The sequence below is a fragment of the Tetrao urogallus genome (assembly GCF_951394365.1).
Source record: "Tetrao urogallus genome assembly, chromosome: 8".
NCBI classification, from domain to species: domain Eukaryota; kingdom Metazoa; phylum Chordata; class Aves; order Galliformes; family Phasianidae; genus Tetrao; species Tetrao urogallus.
This window is the reverse complement of record NC_136821.1, coordinates 21,752,114-21,770,048: the sequence shown is the minus strand read 5'-3', so window position 1 is coordinate 21,770,048 and position 17,935 is coordinate 21,752,114. Positions and strand designations below refer to the sequence as shown.

Sequence of the window (17,935 nt, the reverse complement as noted above, 5' to 3'; positions counted from 1 at the left end):
AGGCATGCAGATAACAAGCTCCTGGTTTTTCCAATAGCAGAGCAGAAAGCAGGCAACATTCACAGCACAGCCATCACTTATCGTCTGATCTGGGTAGTTCAGCATTTCTGTTTTCAAAAATTTCAGTTTTTGAAAGTGCCTCAGCTGGGGTGTGAAAACATAAGGTGTTTGTTAAGTTTGGCTTGTAACAGTTGCCCAGTAGTGCACTACATCTCAGTAGCAGATATGAGGATTTTAATTCAATTTAATTCAATTTCAGTTGCACCGTCTTTCTCTTCATGAACCTCTTCTACCTCCTCTTCAAGCTCCTATCATAAGACAGGTACAAATTCTTCAGAAGTAAGGAAAAAACTCTAGCATTTAGAATGCTAGAATTGCTAGAATTTAGAATTGCTCTCTTCAGCCCACGTGAACAGGGCAGTTAATGGACCCGAGTACCTGGCCACGACAAAAAGACAGGCCATCTACTGCCAGGTACTTGCAGTGCTGCGAGGCTGTGCCAGGGAACAACAAATATGTTCAGCAACAGTGCTGCCAAGTCCCTTAACCACCTTTCCCTGCCTCCCATGAAGAAAAGACACAATATACACAAACATAAGAGCCAAATGCTGGCTGCTGGCTATCAGGTGAAAAACACAGACATACCTACAGGGCAGATGGACCTGACCAAGCAGGGAGTTCCGTGTAATGGAAGACGAATAGAGGGTCCTGTATGGACCTCCACAAAACAGTTTCCTTTTTAATACAGACATAAGAAGTGCTACACTAAATTTATTACCATGCGTTCATAAGGATCATCCGTTTCAGCAGCCTTGTCCAAGAGTTCACTATATTCCAACTCTTCACAAAGATGTTGCAAGGTGTTCAGAGGCTCATTTAGCTCAACTGGCATGGATACTTTGGAAAGATCTTTACCAATGTTATTTCTCAAAATATTCCATAGATTGATGTTACTGGTGTCAGGGCTGGGAGCTGGGAGACAAGTTCGCCGTCCATTCCTGAACGCTCCTCCAGTTAGTTCACCATTGACAACTGGGAAGGGAGAAAAGTATTATCACAACATAGCACCACATTAAGAAAAACAGTCTTGGTGACTGAACTAAATTCACCACCAGAAAAAATAAGCCCAGCTTTACTGATTTCAGCAAAGTTGGTCTTGTACACAGAAGTAGCAAATCACAAAATCAACATAATTTGCCAAAGTTCAAAATGTAGCAGTATACTTTGCCGAGAAATGTCTGCAACACTGGTGTTGTCCTCAGATATATTATCACTCACATCACTGATATAAGATTCATCATCAGAAGCCTAAAACATAAATAAAATAACAATTAATTCAAATGTATATAAAGTTTACTAAAAAATTATACACACAATTACTTGAAGCAAAAATATTCAAATATATAATCGGCACACAATTAGAGATCTCAACTAAATCAACCAGAGGTTTCAGTCAGCCATATTTCCAATGCACCAACATGCTCTCCTTATGTTTCTGCATTGCTTATTATGAAGCCAAATACAGATATTACATTTACAAAAGGGTGACTCCAAATGAGATCAAAAGAACTAGAAAGTAACAGCATAACAAATAGGGGATAGGAGGTGAGAAGAGATGGTGAGACTTAAGTTTTTCATACAGAATCAAACATTAAAATGTACATTTCAGCAGACACAAACACTGACCTATCATTTTGAAAAACAAGAACTATATCAGTGTTAAAACTACTTTTAAAAATTTTGTTTAAACTTCTTTTCTTAGAACAATAAAAAAATTGTTTATCTCTGTCTGTCTTGTGCACATCTCCAACGGGATGCTGAAGTGCCAATCTGTAAAATACTGCAGTTAGCTCAAATACCATGGGAAAGTTGAGGGCAGCCACATGATGCAGGGTCACCTTTGAGCTTCAATGAGACACAATTTTTGACACTTGTCTACTTCTCTGACTACAGAGAATAACTTCAATATGATAGAACAACTTTGTTTTGTTTTATTTTTAATGAATACTTTAAAATCTAAATTAGTTGACCACATAGTCAGACCTAATTGCTGCAGTCATCTTTGCCTGAAACTGACACAGTCTACTAAGAACATGTAATGAACATGAATTATTGATACAACTTCCAGCTCAGTTTTAAATTTCAGAGAACCTCTGCAGCCCATCATAAACGAGTCTCAGGCAAATTTATCTAAACCTTATGCATTCTGATACCTTTTTATTCTAAATGGCATTAAAAAATAACCGTTCACTAGTGACATCAATACTTGAATCTTTCTGATAGCAAAGCTGCAGTACACTATCATAGCCTACCTCATTTTCTGACGAGCTGGCAGACAAAAGCACCTCCTGTGCATCAAAGAACTCTGATACTGATTCAGACATAGAGAGCCTGCTCTCGTTAGAAACTTGCTGAGACAATGGCAAACTGACATGAATTTGTTCACCCGTCTGTAAATAATGCAGAGAAATATAAATATTACTTCTAATAATAAAGAAATACGCATAAAAGTGGTAAATGACCTGAATATTTTTCTGTGTCACATATAGGAAAAGACAGTAGAGATAATATTTTAGTAGGGTTTCTCGTGTACTCAATAAGCGAGGCTGGAACAATTACAAAATAAAGTGCAATCTGAGCAGTGAGATACATGTCTTCATTTAAAGCCTGCTTCTAAGCTGCACCCGCTACTAATCTTCAGCAGTGAATAATTACAGAGCTAGTTCTATATGCAAAGGAATGCTTTGGTGGACAATAGCTGCACTGTGTCAAATGAGTTCAACTATGAAATTCAGATGAAAGATACCTCATCATAACAACTAACAGTACTTGGACCCAGCTCCAAAAACTCAATAAGGCTAGGGAGTTATACATTACCTTCAAAATAAGTAGACTTGTTAACCAGTCTAGTAATAAATGTTTGAAAAGTTTGAATACCCAGAAAGATTGGCTACATATTCCAAAATCTCATTTGAATTAAGTGATTAACACTGATTCACAATTACTAGCGGGAATTAATTCTCTATGGTTTATTTTAAAGAGAATTGCAAATGCAGGAATTCCCAAACTGTGCTCTGTCAATTCAGAGCATCTATCAATTCAGGGGCAAGCTAATTTAAATAGTCGAACATTTCTTCCTCTTCTTATTTGATGAGAGAAATGCCATGTTTCAGCACGTTACTCTACAAGCTTTTAAAAAAGAGGAACAAAATATTTAAGCTTCCCTCTCTCTCTGAATTATTCCACTAAAGCAGCAGCTGCTGTGGAGGCAAACAGACTTCTTATTTAATCCCTTAATTTATACAGCATGTTTCTGGGATAATATAATGTGTTTAAAACACAGTTTCTTTTCATATTGGAATATTATCTCCATTAACCTTACTCCGGAAGTCCTGCAAATGACTCTGTTGACACCTTCATCCTATTTCTATACAGGTGCCTCAAAATGCACTGACCATAAAAAAAAGTCACAAACAAGCCAGGAGGTCAAAAATTCATCCTTTTTAACTGAGGTTTATAAGCTTGTGGATGATTTACGGTGTTTGAAGAATTATAATGGAAACAGCTCATTTCAGTGTTATCTTTACAAAAAGTAGTTAAAATTTTAAGTTTCTGTATCAACCCGAGGGACATGGAAAAACACAAACAAAAGATGCTCACTAATGCGTATTCCATAAACTAAAGGTTATATTTACAAAAAAGAAAGAGAGACCTGGGATCCTCTTTGAAACTCTTTTTCAGTCAGACACACCTGTATGAAGATAACATATTAAAAAAGAAACAGCTAAGCAGCAAAAAATACAAAATGGAAGAGACAGTCTTTGCTCAGAACTTCACTGTCAGCTGCTTCAACCACAGGTTGTCGTGCCCTGGCACTGTGTCACCTCCATCTTCTCTTTGTCAGTCTCCAGCATTCAAAAAATGGGATTTTTTGAAAAATCAAATAAAGTAACCAGAAACAGATTTTCACTTGCCTTTCTCCTTGGAAAAAAAAAAAAAAATAGGAAACCACAACCACAGTATGTTAACTGAAATGATGTATGCATAGAAAATAATGAATGGAAGTGAGAGATGTAAAGTATTTCAGTAAAATGCAAGCAGAATGGCTGTCAAAATGACAGTACTAACTGCAACGTATTACAGGTCACAAATTCAGATCTGTCCTTCTCACAAGGGAGACTGATTTGTAACACATTTGATTATCCGTTGACTGAAGAAAGCAAGACATTTAGTATAGTGCTTGGTTCATGCACTGAACCCTTTGAACACTACTCAAGATATTAAACCTAATCACTTGCCATTAGACACTACACTACTCTATTGATTTGGCAAGAGACGATACAGAAATAGTTACCTACTGTGTTATTTTGTGTTACATTACAGTAAAACCTCATTAATTCCCACAAAGCTGCAATCCCTCCCTATTTCTCTGCAGAGAACGTAGTTCTTTCGTGAGCCCTGACATATGCAAAGACAAAAGTTTAAATTTTATGTAGAAAAAGTATAGTCTGAAAACTTCTACAGATATCCAATTTCCAGCCTGAGAGATCTGATAATCTGTTTTAGCTATTAGTGAGGAACAGCAGGGTTTGATCATATTCTAAACACATTAAAGGCTGAAGTCTTACCTCATCAGGGCTAGGGATAATATTTACACTGACAACCTGATCACAAATAACAGATTCTGAATGTATTCTGTTCAAGCGACTCCTTAGTTCAGCATTCTGGTTGAGAGCCTTAAAATAAAAATCGCACATTTTATTTACAAATTTTAAAAAGTGTTAAACAACCAAAAAATATTTTTAAAAAAATCTTAACCTCAGAAACGTTGTAAAAAAAGTCACAGAACCCAATTTCTTTCATTTATAAGCAAATACCCATTTCAAGACCCTCTATAACATCATTTCGTCTTTTCACCAGCTTGCTATCAATTATTTTCTAGGGTCAGAGGGCACCGATACCTTCCCACAATTTAAGCTGCATTCTACCTTAATTCTTCAAGTAGCTCTTCAGCAGCTATGCCAGTAGCTTACGAAACTGCAGAGCAATGAAAAGGAACCAACTGCAATATTCCTGATTTACGGCTCAACAGCACTTTCTGAACGATAGTTATCAACTCTTAGAGCCCACAGAAGGAAATTGCTTGCTTTTCAGGAGAAAACAACAAAAATGACTAGCATCACTGGACGTCTGCCTGTCCAGACCAAGCTGCTGTATTTGCATGTGTGCTCACAAAAAACTATGGACCACAAAATAAATTGATGCCAGTAAAATGTAAATGGTGCCTGGTATCTGCTAATCTTCCTCCTCCTTTAATGCCCAAGCTAGATTATAAACACGGGTGCATATACACATTGCGTGATGTGTAGAAGGACGTGACTGTTGTCACATTGTGACATGTTTCAACATGTACATGCATGTTTAAATCCAAAAAAGCATAATATGTTATACACCCAGAACACGAATTGACATAAACCTAAGGTATCCCTCACACTGGGAATAACAGAACAGCAGACATACTTTTGTAGTGGGCAGTTATTGTTACCACAGTCACAATCTTCCTGCTCCTGTCCCTGGAACAGATTACATGATTGCACTGAAACAATGTAGGATCAAAGTAAAATAGGTTTTAACAGTCACTGAAGACAGTTTAAACTATGCCATTTTGCTTTTTTCTGAAATGACCTGGGCATGTTCACATGGAAGGGAAAATGTAAGGTAAGACCACTAACATCAATTGGGCTGTAGCTTCCTAAACTGCCAAAACCTGGTCAAGAGACTGACTATGCTAAACTTCCATTTATTGCCCATTGAGATAGTGAACTGATGAGTGACAGTGATTTTTAGACTGACACTGGAGGCCACGAATAAGAGGAACATACCACCATCTATTTTATACCAGCTGCTAGCAAGTTTCCGCAAGTCCTGGTTAAATTTGTATCAGTGACAATAAATGGTTACCATTATATTTTGGCCTTAATCTTTCTTTACTGCCATATGCAGTAATCAATCTATGTAACATCACACATCTATGTCTACAGAAGCATTATGTCTCAGTTTTAATTTCACAGCAAAAAAATACAACTCAGTAACAATAATAATGCATGAAATTGTCTTCACTTTTGGGTCAAGTTCTATTTGCCCCTACACCTCTGCTGTCATTTCTTGCTTGCACAAGCTTTTCTAAATTGAAACACTGGAGTTGTTTTGCAACATGAAAATACATCTCACTAAATGGTGTAGGGTACTCCCCCAAAGCACTTACTGTTGCTCCATCTCTTCTGCCCAACTAAAGCAAATGACAAATTTTCCTTCAGCTTAAGTGGGAGAGACACTGGCCAATAACAGGTTCGGATTTGAAAATTCTGTTTACCCATGATTATTCTTTAACACATAATTCCTTTTGCAGTTGGAGACAAGGACATATAAAACAAATCTGAAAATACACAGTCAAAATTTAAAACTCAATTTAAAAAAACTAGAGTATCTCTTTGAATGTGCTAGAGGCGGCACCAAAAAAGATATCTATCATTCCCATAAAAATTGTTGATACTCTTGTTTCACCTTGGAAAACTATAATAAATACATGCTTACAAAAAGAAAAAAAAGATATATATCCTCCACACGCACTGAGGTTGGACCTATGTTCTCATGTCCACAGCAGAATACATGCCATATTTCTGGTTAAGAACCTTGTTCTCTTGGCTTCCCCTACCTCAGGGAATAGCCAAAACAGAAACAGTGCATCTGGCAAATCAGCTGAGCTTGCAATCAAATCAAGAACATACCTGAGAAAGGGACTGTCTGAGGTGTGCTATTTGAGCATTGTGACCTGTAAGATCCTGTTCCGAGACAATCTGCTTAAGCTTCTCCTTCTCTATAGCTATGCTGTTGAAGGCAGACTTCAAAAGCGAATGCACTAAAGAAAAAAAAAGATCACAAGTGTTTTCTCAGATATAGAAATACACATTTACATTTATTAAAATACTTTAGCAATAAAGACAGAGTGAGATTTCTATCCCACACATACAGAAATTTCAAATACAGGCCTGAATGAACTTCAAGTAATGTGTATCCAGATTAAGTACAACCACTTGCTTCTTAGAGTTGCAACGTATATACAATATGTTCACACCTTTTTTAAGTATATTCTTGATGCTGAGTGAATGAAAAATTGTATATTTGGAAAATCTGTGTCTGAGGCTCTCTTTTTTCCTTTGTTTGTTTATGTTTCAGGGTAATAAAATCTGAAGTTTGGCTAAGACTTAATACTGCATCAATAACAAGGCTTACCTGGTCTTGAAATAGACTTTACTTTTTAAGTAGTATCATATTTTTCCTGCATTTTTTATGTAACACATAGCAAACTGATTGCAAATACTATTTAAAAGCCTTTTTCAATCTGCAGAACCTTTTTTTTTTTTGGCAATGCGGTGACATTTCTAAAGTACATTTTAGTAGTAAACATTACCTTCGTTGCATCGATAGACGCAGAGAATCTCTCACAAAAATTTGCACCCAGAAAGAAAAAAAATCCCTGCACAAGGTTATGCATTAGTGACATTTTGATTTGTCTTTCGGAAGAGATAAAACCAAATGTTTCCAATATCAATCATGTATTTACACGGTGCAAAAACAAGTTCAAATTTTTTCTAAAGGAAAGCCCTCATTTGAGGGTTTACCTTTCTCCATATTCACAACATCCACACAAAATATATGAAGGATAACATACGTAATCTTTAAGTAAATCATCTGACCAGCTCTAAATTCTTTTCTGGTATCATCTAACACAGATGAACATCTTGGCCACGATAAAGTCAAGGTAATAACGAAACACAACAGAAAAGCACAGTAAAGGAAAGGTTTGATGTTTCTAGTTACCTTTTTGTGCCATCAGGCAGAATTCTTCTTGAAGCTTCATGTACTCTGTAGAGCACTCCAGAGGATCTGTTACATGGCTTGGGGGGGTCTGGAACTCGATATCTGCACAAAGGTTGGGATTGGACGAATGCAGCCGAACTGGGGACATTGTGGCACTGAAAGGGACCTACAGCAAGAAACAATAAAGATGTATTGTTTAAGAAGAAAACCAACTTTTAAATTCTGTTGAAGCAAAATATAAATTATTCCTTCTGAAAAAAAAAAAAAAAAAGTGCTTGGTTGAAATGTGAAGAACAAACATATAACTTTTTACTGTCCTAAATCACAGCACAGTTGATGCAGAATTCCTTGTAGTTCTTGAAAACTTTCACTGAAACAGACAAAAATAGCCTAAGTATTGAGCTGATTGCTAGCAGTAGAATATTCCAATTTTAACATTCACAAAAACTGGTCATTTTCTAATGCTTAAAAGACGACTAGAAAATTTAGCCATTACACATGCTTCCTTGTATATCATTGTTGGAGTCCACATAGTATGAATCCATTTTTCGAGTACCAGCATGCAAGTTCCTCCACAGACTAGAGATAGGATACTATTCTCAAATGTATCATGGAAAATTAATCTCCGTATCAATCTGAAAACCACTTTTACACCTGAAATAGAAACCACTCTACACGCAACAATGAAAAGGGAAAATCATGTGGTCTTTCCATTTTCTATCAAATAAAAAAAAAACCACAAATAAATGTTCACTTAATTTTCATTTGAAGTACAAGAGCTACAAATTAATGCATAGAGATGCAGTTAAGTAAAATGCAGTAAAGACTTCCATTTATCAGTTTTCACTTTTTTCCTTCTATAGTTTCCAGTACAGTAAACAAAAATAAGTGCATACCTTATTTATAAGTTTTACATATAAATATATCACCTGTACTGAATAGTTACCTATATGTTCCATAAGCAACGTATGTATGCTGCTTTACATGTGACATGTGTGCGTGACAGTGCGTTTTTATTTTACCATTTGCATATATTTGTATAAAAATCCAGTCAAGAACCTAATTTTCAAAACTAAATGAAAGGGGAATGCATGCAGAACTACATTTTTTTTACTTCAGTATTAAGCATTGTTAAACAAATTCAAGTTTATTTTATCATATTGACCAAATGTATAAATCAAAAACTTCCACTCTGCAGCCCAATGTAATTATTCAAATATGAAAAATGGAGGAAAAAAAAGTGTATTCCGAGACATGATTAAGAGTAGCAGATAAAATAAAAAGTCATATTACTAAGAGATATATATATATATATATATATATATTTACATCAACAGATAAGTTACATACTGCCATCAGTATCTGAAATTGTTACCTTGTTATTTGATTACATTAAAGAATAGTTCTACCAATCCCTTCCTATAACATTTGTCACCAATAACCATCTTAGGTTTCTCCCTTAAAATGCTACTGGACGTATTAACCACATCTTGAGCACATTCTGGCAATACCATTTTCAACCTTGCCCTTCAATTTCCATATACATATAACACAGACTAACCGTTTCACAGCACCTAACCAGTGTAATCTTTATCCTCTTCTTTCATTGTTTTGATTTCTATTTATACAACAAAGTAGTTTTTTTTTTACTTCCTTTTTGACTCATATTAAGATTCTGTTAACAGGGATGTAGAATAAATTGCTTCTAGAGACAGCATTGCTGCCTCATACCTCAGCTGGCCAGGCTGAAAAGCAATGTTTTCTAGTGAAGTTTATTGAAAAAAAGAATATTTTATTTTCAGTCCTAGAAACAGCATTCATATGCTCTACAATTACCGTCACACTGCTTGCAAGAAACACGCACTGACATGTCAGAGACAAGTAGCTGCTTTGCTGACTGCTTTAGATACATGAACCAAAATTAATTAACTGTTGACTGATATGAACTCTCCTCATCTGCATCTTGGAAGAGTTTCGAAGTTACTTTTCACAAACAATGGAAAAAAAAAAAAAAAAACAACAACAGCAAACAAACTCATTTTCTTGAAGAACCATCTATCTAAGAAGCAGTGCCCATGAACCTCTCCTCCCTTTTTTTCTTCTCTCATTGTAGTGCTTTCTCTTTACACTCATGGTGGTCTGATGCTGCCTTGATTACCTATTAGTTTTTCTATCTTTTTAAGTACATAGTTTCTTGATGCATCCCTCTAGTTTTTCTTCCTCATTTTTGAAGACATGATTTCAGGTACACCACGTCCTGACTTTCTGATTTATTCCAAGGGCTGAAATAACACTCATTCATCAGCCTCTTCAGAACTGCATGCTCACATAGAGACAGACTGTTCCCAGTACAGTGGGTTGTAACACAAGCCTTTCCCTTCTGCATTTTACCTGATGTAATTCTGTATCTTTCAGACTATAGAGACAGCAAACTGAGATGGGGGTTTATTTCTTTGCTACAAAGGCAGAGAAGATAAGATCACCCATCAATATTTGACTGATATTCTGCATCTATACATGGCTTCAACTGATTACAAGGAATTAAGTTTAGAGAAGTTATTTTGGGTACTGGAGGAGCACTGATTTCTCTCGTTTTTCAGGACGACCTAATAGTAAATGAGGTTCATGGTTCTGGCAACAGGGCTCAAGTTATTCAGGCTTAAGCAGAAGCTACATCTGAGCTAGGGGATTTCAGCTATAGGCTGGAGCAGCACACCTCCGAAAACTTTAGCTTGATGTTGACTGACTGAGCTAGGTAGAGGTATGTGTTTAAAGCTCATTTTATTCTTCAGTTGCACAGAGCTCTTTTTTTCTATATTTTTATGTCTTCCCCATCTGTTTCACTAATCCTTTGAGGGACTAATCTATATTGTGCATTCCTAATAATTGCTTTCCTGAGAAAGCAGCAGCTGAAGGTATACTTACAATGCTAATTTAGTTTCACAAATAGCATCACCCACTCCCAGTTAGTAGCCTGCATGTTGATTTCAGAGCTCCAAATTGTGTGTCAAAGGCTTGGAGAATTAGCAAAAATGAAAAACCGACACTAGCAATAGTAATATGACTTTTTTGGATCATGGAATGTAATCAAAGTACCTTAAATGAAAAGGCTAATCTTACATTACTAAAAAAAAACAACAAAACAAAACAAAAACACCAGGAAGTATCATCATTTCTTGTTTGTTTGTGGCAAATCTCATTTTCACTGTCTTTCTATAGACCGTTATGAGAATCTTTTAACAAAATGTGATCATTTCAGTCCATTTTAAATAATATAAGCTATATTCAATAAATAATAAAGCTATTTTCAAACAGTGCAGGGCCCGAGTCTGTTCATCACTTGCAATTGCATAAAGGAAGAGGTACATTACCATGAAAACAAGCTCAGAACCCCAACTGTGATACCCACTTGTATCAGGCCTGATCACTTTTAAGTGACTCAGCTCAGAATGGGTAGCATGGACACCTCCATAAAGTGCAAGAACCAGCTTCGTAAGCTTATTACGCATTCAAGTTACACAGCTTCCCATCTTTCAAGCTATGCCTTGATTTTTAAATCCACTCACTGTTGTAGCCACTGCAGCTGCTAGTCTCTGCCGGCGTCGTGTTGTGCTGAACTGGCCCTTCGGTGCCGGCCCTTCCTGACAGTGAATGCAAGAAGAGAAGGAAGCAGAGAAAGAGAAGGGAAGGGGTGATGGACAGAGGAAGATGAAAGGTGATCAGAAAAGGGAGAGGGAGAGTCTTTAAGTGGATTTCAATTTTGTTAACTCTTATGTCCTACACATTTTGAGAACATATCATATGTTCTCACCTGTGTATGCCAGAGACTTATATAGCTAGGTACTTCGCTAATGTTATCTCCAGAAGAATTGGACTGCAGTGGACAAAAAAAGAAAAATTAATTCTATTAGCTTTGCTATTCAGAGTCATAATGCAATTATGGAATAAGAAAACAAAACAGATGCTATGGCATGGAAGAAAACTTAAAACAAAAACTCCTTCACTTCACCACCTAGAAGATGAATTCTGAAAGAGATCACTTGGCATCTGTGGAAGTGCATCAACTGTGGTTACTGAAGATGCACACATCTCAATAGTAAAACATGTGAGCGTGTGCATTATAGGGAGCTTCCTTACATAAATACTCCTGTGCACATTTCTGGCATTTCTCTGTCCATACTTGGGCTTGTTTCATTTTCACTACATACCATCCTTTTGTGTTCTCTAAGATCCTATTTCTCATTCTATACATTACTGAAGGCTTAGCTTTCGAAGCAGTTCAAAATCTCAGACAGAGTAGCACAAACAAAAACTAGGTGTTCCAACAACTGTGTTTTTTGCATGCCTAACATATGGCTTCATCCTGCATAACTTCATTTTTACATTACTTATAACAAAATCCATCATGGTACATCAAAGTTGTGTATACGCTGCATGAAGTCGGCATGATGCAGAACAGCTCCATGCTTGCCACAAAGCCCTTCTACTTAATGCCTAACATCATATCACTGTTTTGAAGTATTTGGATGAATTTATAACACTAAAAAAGCCACCTTATTATTATTATTATAGAAAAACATTTTCAATTCCTTTACATTCTTCTTAATCTATATATGCATTTATAGCCATTTCAGTGTTTTAAATTCATATACATTTTTCTCTTTCTGAAAGCAATATGGGTATCAAAGGAATAGCAACGGTACTCAGACACCAGGACATCATGGCGAAGAACAGTATAATGTAGCTTATTAGGAGGGGGCAAAATTTAAAGCTCTTTGTGCTCTGCAAAAGTATGTCTACACTCAATGAGAGTTCTGAACACACTATTACTGTTCAACTAATAGAGACAAATTTATACATACATGCACATAGAGACGCACAAATGTATATATTTAGCACTCAAAAACTGCAAGATTCTGAATGCAGGTAGACATTACTAAAATTGAAACAAGGAGTTCCACAGAAGCACCACCCCCAAACACAACATAAAGCCAAGTAACTATCTGAGCTACAATTAATAACATGTCACTAAGTACTTATTTAATGCAAAGAGTAATAAACCAGGTTTAATTCATGATCTGGAAACCTCAGCAGAGCAAGCTGACTTTTCAAATAATTCTGTACTAAATAGTTCTGCTAAAAAAAAAAAAAAAAATTCTCCCTCCATCTACCCTTGACTAAGTACTTCTCTGAGCACTGAAAGAAATTATATCAATGATAGTTCATTTTGCTGCTGTTCAGTACTATTTTTTTCTTCAAGATCTTTGACAATCATGGGAATGTAAAATTGTTCTTTAACCAAAAGTCAGTTTTTGTACAAAAGAATGAATGCAGACTGATTAAGCTGTTGTTGTAAATTACTTTAAGACTTTTTAAAATAGACTTTTAAAAAATAAAATAAACCTCCCTTATATAAGCAACCCTTCTTCAGAGAAACAACCCAAGTGTTTTTCTCCTGAGAAAAGGCTTGTAAATTAAGCTGTTAATTCAGCAAAACTAAATCCCCAATTCTAAAAAGCACATATATACATGCTATGATTGATTTTTCTCAGTGAAGCAACCCCACTTTTATCATGGAATTAACCACAGTAAGCAAAGGTACGTGCATACAGGACTGGTATACTTAAATGGCAAATAAACGTTTCTAAGAAACAAAGCAAGTAGAAGCAAGTAGACAAACTTGTCCTTACCATAAGAAGTACATTTAAAACTCTTTATACACCTTGCACTCATATTCCAGGAATGCATTAGCAGGCACACAAAAGCTATCTTACTAACTCATTTCGACTACAATAGACATTAGATGGGAGAATTTTCTCATTGCATCTTACACGGTGGACACAGAGCTAGCAAAAATTACAGCATTGTTCCCTGCTATTTGTGAACAGAACACCTCATTTTCATGCTCTCTGGCTCTCAATCTCATACTGCAAAAGGTCCTTTTTTGGTAATTAATAATTCCTAATTCTACAATCAATTGGCGCATATATTTCAAATGGAATTAATAGTCCATCTAGCTGGAAGTTAGTATGTTGTTATTAGTATTATTCCAAAAAACTAATGATATGTATGGAAGAAAGGGGAAAGGAATAGGGCAACAAAAGTTTTTTTGGCATCAAATCTCTCAACTATTTAATAGCAAATCATGTGTACTGTCCGTGAAGAAATGATCACAAATTAGACAGTGATTCAAAGCAGCGGATAATAGTTTATAAAGTGTTGGAGTAATCTTGAAAAAATTACCTATATGGAATAAAGCTAGAAAAAATGGTTAGTAGAAAAACACCACAGGAGAGCAAGCTTAAAAAAACAAGTTCAACCTATGAGGAAATCCAGTGGAATAGCAGCATGAGCAAATTACGATTAACACAAGAGTCAGAATGAGACCATCTTCCACAGAGCACAGCTTTAGACCATTCCTGGGACAGAATAGTCCTTGGAATTAAAAAGAGTGTACCGAGCCAATCAAGTTAGTTAAGATAATAGAACAGCCAAAAAAAAAAAAAATCTTCATCCTGTACATATTTTAGAATTGTTTTGCTGCTTCTGTCTTCCTGCAAATTAATTTGTCCGTCAGTCATCAATCATTTAATGCTTTGCTCTAATAAAATAAGCTTTTTATTTTCCAGCCCTACACTTGTCAGGAGTCAAAGCTGCCCCAAGTTAAGCAGAGTTCACTATCTCTCCAGCAATGGCAGACGAAAGTAGAGCAGTGCTATGCATACAAACTCTCAGAGGAATGTGCAAAGTGACCCATAGCACCAACAGCATCCTGAGAATCAGGTGCCAAACTGAGTCTCCCACAGGAAGCCCAGCACAGTGTCACTTTGACAGGGCACAGGCAACTCAGGTATAGCTCACAATTCCTTGTGATCCTAGATCATCACGTATTGTTGCCTCAATAATTTATACTTTTTTTTACTGAAGTTTCTTTAGACCACTGTGGTATGAAAGAAGAACGTGGGTTTTGCCTCTGCCTTTCCAAAAATGCTTGCATCCATTTCCCTGGTATTTTTAGTAGCCTACCATTATTCAGCAACAAGGAAACACAGTGATCTTCCACATGCAGGTAATGGGGTATGACATCAACCACCAAAATTCCCTTGTTAATAAAGCTTTTTACACCTAACAGATATTTCTTGGTTCAGCACATTGTCCTTAATCTAGAATAACAGGTAGAAAGAAAAGTCACCTACTACAGATGCAATCCAAGTTTCTTTCCTTACAGTCTTCCTTCCTTAATAATGTCAGTCTTAAACGAGTCACAGAGAACTTCTTACTGTGTCTCTGAGTCACAGAAATTCCTTATTATGTCTCTGAGGAACATAGTAAAGGTTTTACAAGTCTGCATGAATTTCAAAGTATTTAAATTAATCAGAAGTTGCTGACATATTTATTCCACAGCAGACAGCACAGTGGTAGTTGTTAGCTCCTGAAGTCTGTGAAGTACAGTCTTCATTAACAGTTGCTCAGTTATAATAATAAAGCAGTTTTTGGATTAGGCTTCAAAACATGCAGCTATTTCTGACAAAACACAGCAAGATTCCCTGGATCCAGAAGTGACATAGGGTTTCTATGTTTATTTCTGTGCTTTTTCTTTTCAGATCTAAGGCAGGATGATTTGTTTGTCAATTGTTGTTTTTTTTTCATATGATTTATTCTTTGGTTTAATTCAATTTGTTTCCATAGTAGCCTGTTTCATAAGATAGGGCTCACTGGTAACATTCCTAGTACAGGTTTTGACAAAGGCAACTGGCAACGTTTAGTATTTCATTCATGTTTTCTGCTCTTAGTTTGATGTCACCTGCTCAACTGTCCCTCTCTTCTAGTTTAAGATGGAAATACCAGAATCTTTGTGTGCTGCATGCATATCGTCTTTTTTGCACCTTAACTGACTTGTGTTCAGCCTCTCTTCCTTTCCCTAGATGGCAATGTTTTCATATGAAAATAAAATCAATACATTTTTCACTATCTTGTCTAGGTTTTAAACAACCAATTGAGATTTAACTTGCATCATCAGGAACATAAGAGACAGTGAATTACTACTTTCAGTTAATATATCAGTCATGCTTAAAAGTTAATCTAAAAGTACAGTGAAAAGGAAAACATTGTGGATTCAGTACCTGAAGTTGAATTTTTGCATCTTTGCTGACACTTTTTGTTCTCCATCGTCTTGTGACCCGCTTGTCTTTCTTTGAAATATCTACACAGTTAGCCTACATTACACAAATAGTTAAAAGCAACAAGGTACTATTAAGTTGACACAAGCAATACAGACAAGTTAGTAAAGAATTGTAGTGTTAGACATTGATAAATTAGAAAGTGAAGAAAAGAATGCTACTGCCATGACCTGCAACTACAGCAGTGACCAACTGTAGACACCTATGCCACTACTATTAAAAAAAAAAAAAAAAAAAAAAAAAGGTGTGTTCAACTCATTTAGCAGAACAATTGGTACACTGTCTTCACAGCGCACAACATTTAGGAACAGATTTTGAAATCCTTATGGATTTCTATATTCTCAGTATCAGAGAAATGCTCAGCTCTTCCTGAAACGGTAAGTCTCCTCATTGGAACTAGTCTTTTCAACACAAAAACACCACTGGGAGACTTCAAAAGTCAAGTGGTCTGAATGAAAAAGGAAGAAAGTATTTAAGATTTAAAATCTGCTGTTGCTTTCTTGTGGTCAAGAAGAAAACTCACCCTGAAGTGGGAAATGGTCCAGTGCTTTGAGCCTTTGTGACTATGCCCTCTTCTCTAGAACATAAAATGTCCTCCCCACCTTGAGGGTTTGAAACTGCACTCCTTAAAAACTCAAAATAATATCTTACTGAGCACAGTAACAGCTCCTTAAATACAATTTCAGTGTGTACATATAATTCTATTGTAATGGTTCTTAGTTCTGCTTTTGCAAATGACTTAATTATTTGATCCTTCCTATTTAACTGAAATTATCTTAATACATCTTATCCATTTACACTAAACACTATTAAACATGATTAAGATAAACACGATTAAGCCTTTCATCTAAGAGTTACTACAATTTCAGAAAATCAATTTTAAGTTAATAGAGAGCATATTTACAATACCTTTAATGCAACCAACAAATGCTTCAGCATGATTATTTATTATCAAACAGAATTACCTGCATGTCTGTGAAATTTGGTGCAGACTGAGTTCTCTGTAGTATTTCTAAATTTTGAAGAAGTTTACTGAGTTCCACAAGGTTTGACTGACAATGAGCAAGATCTAAAACATATAGAAGAAAAAAAAACATTAGGTGCTTCAGTTCAGATATTTTCTTTGCCATAATGTTCACCACTGGCATTTTATTGTACGACAAAAGTCAAATGCCTCAAATCCAATAGTAAAGCACCTAAGTAGTAGCCTTATTGTCAGAGATGCTGAGCAATTGTTATTTCTATAGCAGTCAGCAACAAGATTGGACCTTAAAACTTAAGCATACTTTAATAATGATATCCATTAAGATAATACTTTTTTTTTTTTTTTTAATTTAAAAGCAACATCATAACACAAGCTAAGAGGGAAGTTCCTACTACAAGCATCCAGTTTATTACCTAAAGAGCTCCTCATAGGCATGTTAAGATGCTACTTAAGCACTTCCATTGACTGTATGTTATTTCTTACCAACAAGACATTTTGCTAAAAGAGCAAGGCACAAAATGGTAAAGACTAACCTTCTGCACATCTGTCCATCTCTTCTGAGTCCTGCAACCAGGCTGCTACTTTACTCTGCCCAGTAGTGCAGGTTGCAGGAAGGCTGTTACTGCAAGGTATAGGAGATTGCCATGGGAAGCTATTTTGTTGTACCTAAGGTATAATAAAATGCTTACACTTACTGTTGCATGTATTGCTCAGTCAGTGTAATCACCATATTTTTTGAGATAAAAAAAAAAAAGTACACATTGTGATTTCAGTGACATCTGTGATTTGGCTATGTAGTCGCCCACAACACAGGTATTTTTGCACAGTATGTTGGAGAATCAAACCAAGGACCTCACAAACTATGTTTGCTAAACACCACTTACAGAAG

General features: G+C 36.0%; 1 protein-coding gene across 4 annotated transcripts in view; it reads right to left on the bottom strand.

Annotated features, from left to right (window-relative positions):
- OSBPL6 (oxysterol binding protein like 6) overlaps nucleotides 1–17,935 on the bottom strand; it is a gene marked incomplete at both ends in the record, with an annotated part of 41,674 nt that overhangs the window by 6,223 nt on the left and 17,516 nt on the right. Inside the window, 10 exons of one of the 4 annotated variants that reach the window (XM_079539426.1) lie at nucleotides 779–1,032; nucleotides 1,224–1,308; nucleotides 2,313–2,450; nucleotides 4,629–4,736; nucleotides 6,789–6,919; nucleotides 7,882–8,047; nucleotides 11,448–11,522; nucleotides 16,005–16,097; nucleotides 17,027–17,130; nucleotides 17,580–17,712. In XM_079539426.1, the coding sequence (XP_079395552.1) occupies nucleotides 779–1,032; nucleotides 1,224–1,308; nucleotides 2,313–2,450; nucleotides 4,629–4,736; nucleotides 6,789–6,919; nucleotides 7,882–8,047; nucleotides 11,448–11,522; nucleotides 16,005–16,097; nucleotides 17,027–17,130; nucleotides 17,580–17,712 (1,287 nt within the window). The remainder of the gene's footprint in view (nucleotides 1–778; nucleotides 1,033–1,223; nucleotides 1,309–2,312; nucleotides 2,451–4,628; nucleotides 4,737–6,788; nucleotides 6,920–7,881; nucleotides 8,048–11,447; nucleotides 11,523–16,004; nucleotides 16,098–17,026; nucleotides 17,131–17,579; nucleotides 17,713–17,935) is intronic. The other 3 variants (XM_079539427.1, XM_079539429.1, XM_079539428.1) reach the window with 3 other exon arrangements.